This window comes from Eubalaena glacialis, chromosome 10, assembly GCF_028564815.1.
Source record: "Eubalaena glacialis isolate mEubGla1 chromosome 10, mEubGla1.1.hap2.+ XY, whole genome shotgun sequence".
Lineage (NCBI taxonomy): Eukaryota > Metazoa > Chordata > Mammalia > Artiodactyla > Balaenidae > Eubalaena > Eubalaena glacialis.
In genome coordinates this window covers 93,505,556-93,511,740 of record NC_083725.1, presented here as the reverse complement: position 1 = coordinate 93,511,740, position 6,185 = coordinate 93,505,556, and the positions used below count along the sequence as shown (strand labels likewise).

Genomic DNA, 6,185 nt, shown 5'->3' with positions numbered 1-6,185 from the left:
TGAGGTCCAGAAAATTCAAGAAATTTGTTCAAGATGACACACATCTGGTCAAGATGATTAAGACAAATTAACTCTGGAGCCATTGCCTTCTAGTACCTCTAACGCGAAAGCAATTATTTTGATTTTCAAAGGTATAGGGAGAAGGAAAAGGCTGTGTTATAATTTAAAGCATCTTATTAAACATTGTAAATATAGCTCCAATTTCAATGTATCAAAATGTTGTAGAGAATATGGCTATAAGCCACACTCAATAGTGGATTTGAATGGACATAGCTGACTATCAGTACCTGCAATTTTGCTTCAATCCTTGCCAAAATGACTTAATATTATAGAGTAGCCATAGGAGAGCTGGGCTAAGAGCTGGGAAGCCAGGATTCTTATCCTGCCTGCCATAAACAGTCTTTGTGATCTTGTCTGGGTCACTTGACATCCTTGGGCTTCAATATCAAAAATCCAAGGAATGAACTAGAGACTCCCCAGTGACCCCATCCACTCTGTGATTCTCCCTTTGCTTTTTCTTTCCCCACTACATCAGAAAGTGACTTCAAATAGTGACAGGAAATTTAAACAAGGAAATACTTTTAGAAATGCAACAAAATTAATTTTAATATCTCCAAAGGTCAGGACAAGTAAATATTACAGAAGCACTAGAAATTTTTTTGTAAGATTCTTTCTACTAATATTATAAACATATAGACATTTTAGTCATCTGCTTTTATGTGGAAAAAAAAAATCCAAATCTATGACTCTGGTGGCGAGTATCTTTATTAAAAAAATAAGATTTAAATAAATTAAACAATCTGAACGTGAAACAAGTACATAACTAAGAGAGGTAACATCTCGAAATCAACTCATGAAATAGTTTCAATATTTACCCTCTTGAAAGAAACAGATTTGGGAGAACATTGATAGACAAAAGACTGATATAGAGAGGATTCTAGAAAACAGCAGTTTTTTTTTGTTTTTTTTTCTCATGGCTAATTCTTCCTAAAAGAGCTATTTCTTTACACAAATGTATTTGTAGGTAAGATAAATGTACTTCTGAAGTTGCCAAAATTGCTTTCAAACCTGCTTTCAAATCCACCTCTCTCCAAAGGTGTGGATCCCAGCCTGGAGGGCAGGGCGATGTAGTTTTTTTCCTACTTCCCAAAGGGAGTTTTGCAGGAGCCTGACAGCATTTGTTCCATTTATTTAAATGACGGAGTAGATGTGGGCTAATTTCCACAAGCCCACATTAACATTTCTTGCTTTTGCCCGTAACTAAAGGGTTGGCAGTAATAGCTTGTAAATCCTGAGCTCGTTAACCACCACCTGCCTGAACAATTCAGAGAGATGCATCCTGTCTCCATCCACCCTCCACGTGCCAGAGAAGAAGAGGTGAAGCGGAACTGGAACGGATGCCCCGCTTCCGTGGCCTGGCCGGCATTGCTGAGCACAGCCTCATCAGATAGCCTCAGACATCCTCTTTCAGTGTTGTCCTACCCCCTACCTTTCTGCTCTTACTTTCCTTAAGGAAGCCATTACTGAGTTTCCTACTAAAGTCTAGGCACGAAGTTAGTCATTGAGGCTACAATCACGAAGAAGAGACAGGGACTGCTCTTGAGGGCTCAGGAGTCTGGCAGGAGAATGCTACATTTAGTGCTTTCACCCACTCTTAGCTCATTTCCTTCCCCTGGGCGCATATCCCTATGTCTAAGAGGAAGGGATTGCCTGAGAGGATTTCTAAGATTATTAAATGGGAAAGCAACCCTATGTCTGTAAGTTAAGTAAGACCGAATAAAACTTATGGAACCAGACCTAGAATACAGGGTTGGGTGGTGACAGGCCCCAGGCCCCAGCACTCTCCATTCCTGGAGCTCCCCCTCTGCAGGAGAGCAGGGATCAGTGGGGTCTCCCACAGTGGTTTGCAGCCTGGGCGCATGTACACACAGACGTCTTGGATGTCTTAGTCTTTCAGGATGAGGGTGGGCAGCTCAAAGTGTCCACTGCTCTTTATTCTTTGATTTCACTGAAGGAGCAGTAGCTGGGCCCCAGGCCTCGCACGGTGCAGTCAGTGCTGTCGCTGTCACACTTGCCACAGTGACATTCAGAGGCTACTGGGTACGTATACAGGGAGTCTTCGTGGTGAGCACAGCCAGGCACTTTGACTGTCTCATACACCAGCTCCTTGAAGGTACATGTTTTCTGGATGTTGGGCCTGGCTGGATCCTTGTACACTAGATCCTGAGTGGTTTAAGAGAGAGAGAGTTAGGTTACAGTATTCTGGAGCTTTCTGTTTAGCTTAATCAAAATGAGACAGGGATTGAATACCGCTTGCTCTAACATTTACCCACTAAAGCTCACTTATGGAATTCCTAACCAAGGAAACATGATCTCATAAGTGACCTATATGCCATACCATGTTTCCTGATTGTTTTGGAAATCTTACAGAAAATATAAGTTATTCCTTTTCCTATTCCTTATGTCCATGTCAAAATATTAATTATTTCTCCAACTATAAAGTTGAATTTTAATATAGAAAAATGATGAAAAGGGAAATATGACAAATTTTAATGACTTTTTGTACTTAGTTGAAAGCTATAATAGTGACGACTTGAACCATAAAACACTGAAGTTTAATTTCTCAGAAACTTTTTCCAAATACATTGTCTCTGAGTATTTATAAAATATAAAACACTGAAGTTTAATTTCTCAGAAAAATTTTCCAAATACATTGTCCCTGAGGATTTATAAAAAGTCAAAAAATATATAATGTGGAATGTTAATGCTTAGCTTAGCATGACTATGAAAGCTTTCATGAAAGCTCATGAAAATCATGAAGATTTTAAATATTCCACAGTCCTGTAGACATCTTTCCCCCTTAAATGCTGTGTATTTTGCAGAGCTCTCAGTTTCAAAGGCTACATGGTTTGCATATAAAAACTTTAATCCTGGTAGTATAGGTTTATTCTAACACTTTCTAGTGAAAAAAAAAATTCACTGAGGGAAGAAGTTGGCACTTCTGTTTATTTCAATATCATGCCACCAAGTCTGTATCCCAGGAAGATATGATAAGTGGAGTTTGGTTAAACTCATTTACCACCCCATAAAGTATATTTCATTAAAAATTGCTGTTTTCAATTTCAGTTTATAGAATGAAATGCTGCATAGATAGCCAGGTGCTATAGGGAAAAAAAGAAAAAGTAGAAACTGCTTCTTTACTTAGATTAATTCAAAGAAGCTGCGTGAATACAAACTAGTGGTTTTATGCCTCTGTGCCTTGGTTTTCTCAACGGTATAAAGAAGTGAGTGGGTTTGCTGATTCATTTTCTAATAGTCTGCAAGGACTGATTGTGTTCTCAGGATGCTTGTTGACATTTGTATTCAGGTGGGCCAATAACACAGTTTTTATAACGTGGCTGTGTTTTTATATGGCTTGCAAACATATTTTGGTACTATCTCTATTGTAGAGATATGGCTTCAATTACAGAAATTGGCTTTTGGGGAATATTGTAGCTCTTCTATTATTAAATGTGTGTATGTTTATCTCTATGTAAAATGCAGTATAGAACAATTTTTTTAAATTGTTTTAAATTTTAAATAAAATTTAAAAAATAGATTTGGCATATTACTAAATTGATCAGATCAAATCTGAGGCTTTCTTACATTTACCCTAATCAAATATAAGTCCAAATGTTTAACTGATATCATGGTAAATAACCCCAATCATAAAACAGACAGTACTGGCTAAGGGACTCATGGCTATTCCTTGGGAAACTTAGAATATTGATAAAGTGGGAATTAATGAAGCCCGCCTCGTCCAGACCCTCAGCACCCTCACTTCCAGCAAAGCAAAGTACCTACCCGGGTGTAGCAGTAGCCCGCACACCATGTGGTGTTCATGCTTATGCAGAAGCCACATTCCTCTTTCTCCACCGTGATGGTGATGTTGGTCAGCTCGCAGCAGTTGCAGCAGATTGCTGTCCAGCAGCAGAAGAGAAAGCAAAGCTGGACCAACTTCATCCTGGGCTGGGAAGCAAACAATTAAGGCCCATGAGAAACCAAGACCAAAGCATTATAATTGTTATGTAAGTTGACCAAACCAGAAATAATTGGTCTACCCATCCTCTCCAGTCACATTTTGCTCCAGCAATGTTTTTTCCTTTTCTTTACGTCTTCGTTTCTTGAATAACCATTTCTTCTTATTCTCCTCCTCAATTTTTTTTATGTCAAAGTAGGAACATATTATAGATCAAATCTCTAATATAATGATTTAAGCAATGTTTAAAGATAAGGGTGGTACTGCTGACTGTCTTAAAGTGAATACGCTGAAGCAAGTAATTTTAATCATCATATTTGTCCCTTGATTATCATTTTAAAGACTATTTTTATTTAAAAAGAAAAAGAAACTTCTATATTACAAAATTAGTTCTTCATTTTTAGCATCTCATAAGTATTATCATTTGCTTTTGCCCCAACCTCCCCCCGCCATTGTTTAAAACAAGACTCTTTCAGAGGCCAGGTGAATGGTCTATGAAAGTCAACTGCTTGCTAGCAGTGATTACAGTGTATTAACCATATTTAAGAAGCCAGGCTGACGAGCACAAATTCCCTACACAACAGAAGTTGGAAAGCTCTAGATTTGTTCTCCAGATCCTGAAAAATCTGTAGATTTCAGAAATAACTGTCACTGCTTGATAACTATAGATGCTGAGACTCACCTGTGGTTGGCTGCCTTGTCTGGGGAACGCTGTAGGCTGAGTCTAGTCTCTGTTCACCTTTTATACAAAATCGTCTAAAACTAACACCTTGTGGATTTGTTGGGTATTAGTAAGAGCAATGCTAGCCTGAAGCTTACTGTAAGTGAATCAGTGTTTAGATAGACAGGGAGATCAAGCCTTACTAAAGTAGTCTAAACGCAGTAGATCAAGAAAAATAATGTTACCAGAGATGATTATTTTATACAGATTAAATTTGATATAGTAGAACACCCACTCCTTTACCTTGTCAAATTAAATCTGACTCTGGGTTTTTCTTTGGTCTCTTTAACTCAGGGAATTCAGAATCCTTTCCAAGTGTTGCTTTGGCCCTGTTGAGGTTCATCAAAAAGATATGGTTAATAAGTTACTCCCAGAGTAGATTGAAAGCTGTAAGGGAAGAAACAAATAGAAAGTCTTTCATGATCTGATTCCTATCTAAAGTATAGACTGTATTTCTAGTTACTTCCCACATCCAGATCCTCTAATCTCAAATGTTATTCTTTGATGCTTTACTTGTAAATCTTCAAATGTTCTGCTGATTCATTTCTCTAGGTCTTTTCATGTGCAATGTTCATCCTACCTGAAATGTCCTTGCTTCCTCCCTAGGTCTCCTACACCACTCACCCCTGGCAAATTTCTCAACCTTCAACACTCACTTGCCAGTGTTTAGGATGGGAGGTAGAGGAGGGCTTTAATTACCACCTTCTTTTTGTAATCCTTTATATATCTCTGTTTCTCCCAGTAGACCAAGAGCTCCATGGAGACTGGGATTGATTTGTTTAACAAATATTGATTAATTAAGCAGTGTGGCTGGAGCAAAGGAACAATGGTGGAAATACTAGAATGTGATGTCAGAGATGTAACGGAAGTCACATCATGTAGGACCTTTTAGGCCGATATAAAGACTTTGGTTTTTACTGTCAGTGACTGGGTACCAATTGCAGGGTTTTGTGTAGAGGAGTAACACGATCGAACTGATTTAGGTCTGAAGGGATCCCTCTAGCTGCTGTGTTGCTAATGCAGGGGGGAAAACGTAGAAACAGAAAGTCCTATTAGATGCTATTGCAGCAATCTGGGTAAGAAATATTTGTTCAGACTAGTATGGTAGCAATGAAGGTAATGAGACAATCGGATTCTGGATATATTTTGAAAGTAGAACCAACAGAATTTTTTGAGGGATGAATGTTGGATGTGAGAGAAAAAGTCAAGGATGACTCTAAGGATTCTGGTCTGAGCAACTTGAAGGATAATTTTGCTATCACCTGAAATGGATGGCTGTAGACATAGTAAGTTTTGGGAAAAGATAAGGAGTTCAGTATGGACGTGTTGAGCTTGAGGTATCTTTAAGACATCTAAGTAGAATGCTGAATCTGGATTTTGGGAGAAATATATTGGCTGAAGGTACACATTTGGGAGTTGTTGACATGAGCCTAGAAGAGAGTACCA

General features: G+C 38.4%; 1 protein-coding gene across 1 annotated transcript; it reads right to left on the bottom strand.

Moving 5' to 3' along the window:
• Positions 1-1,992: 1,992 nt before the first annotated feature.
• Positions 1,993-4,002, bottom strand: LOC133099496 (follitropin subunit beta). The gene is made up of 2 exons (XM_061203196.1): positions 3,844-4,002; positions 1,993-2,223 (listed from the first exon to the last, which is right to left on the bottom strand). Exons 1-2 carry the CDS (start codon positions 4,000-4,002, stop codon positions 1,993-1,995), a joined length of 390 nt encoding a protein of 129 aa, XP_061059179.1.
• Positions 4,003-6,185: the final 2,183 nt, after the last annotated feature.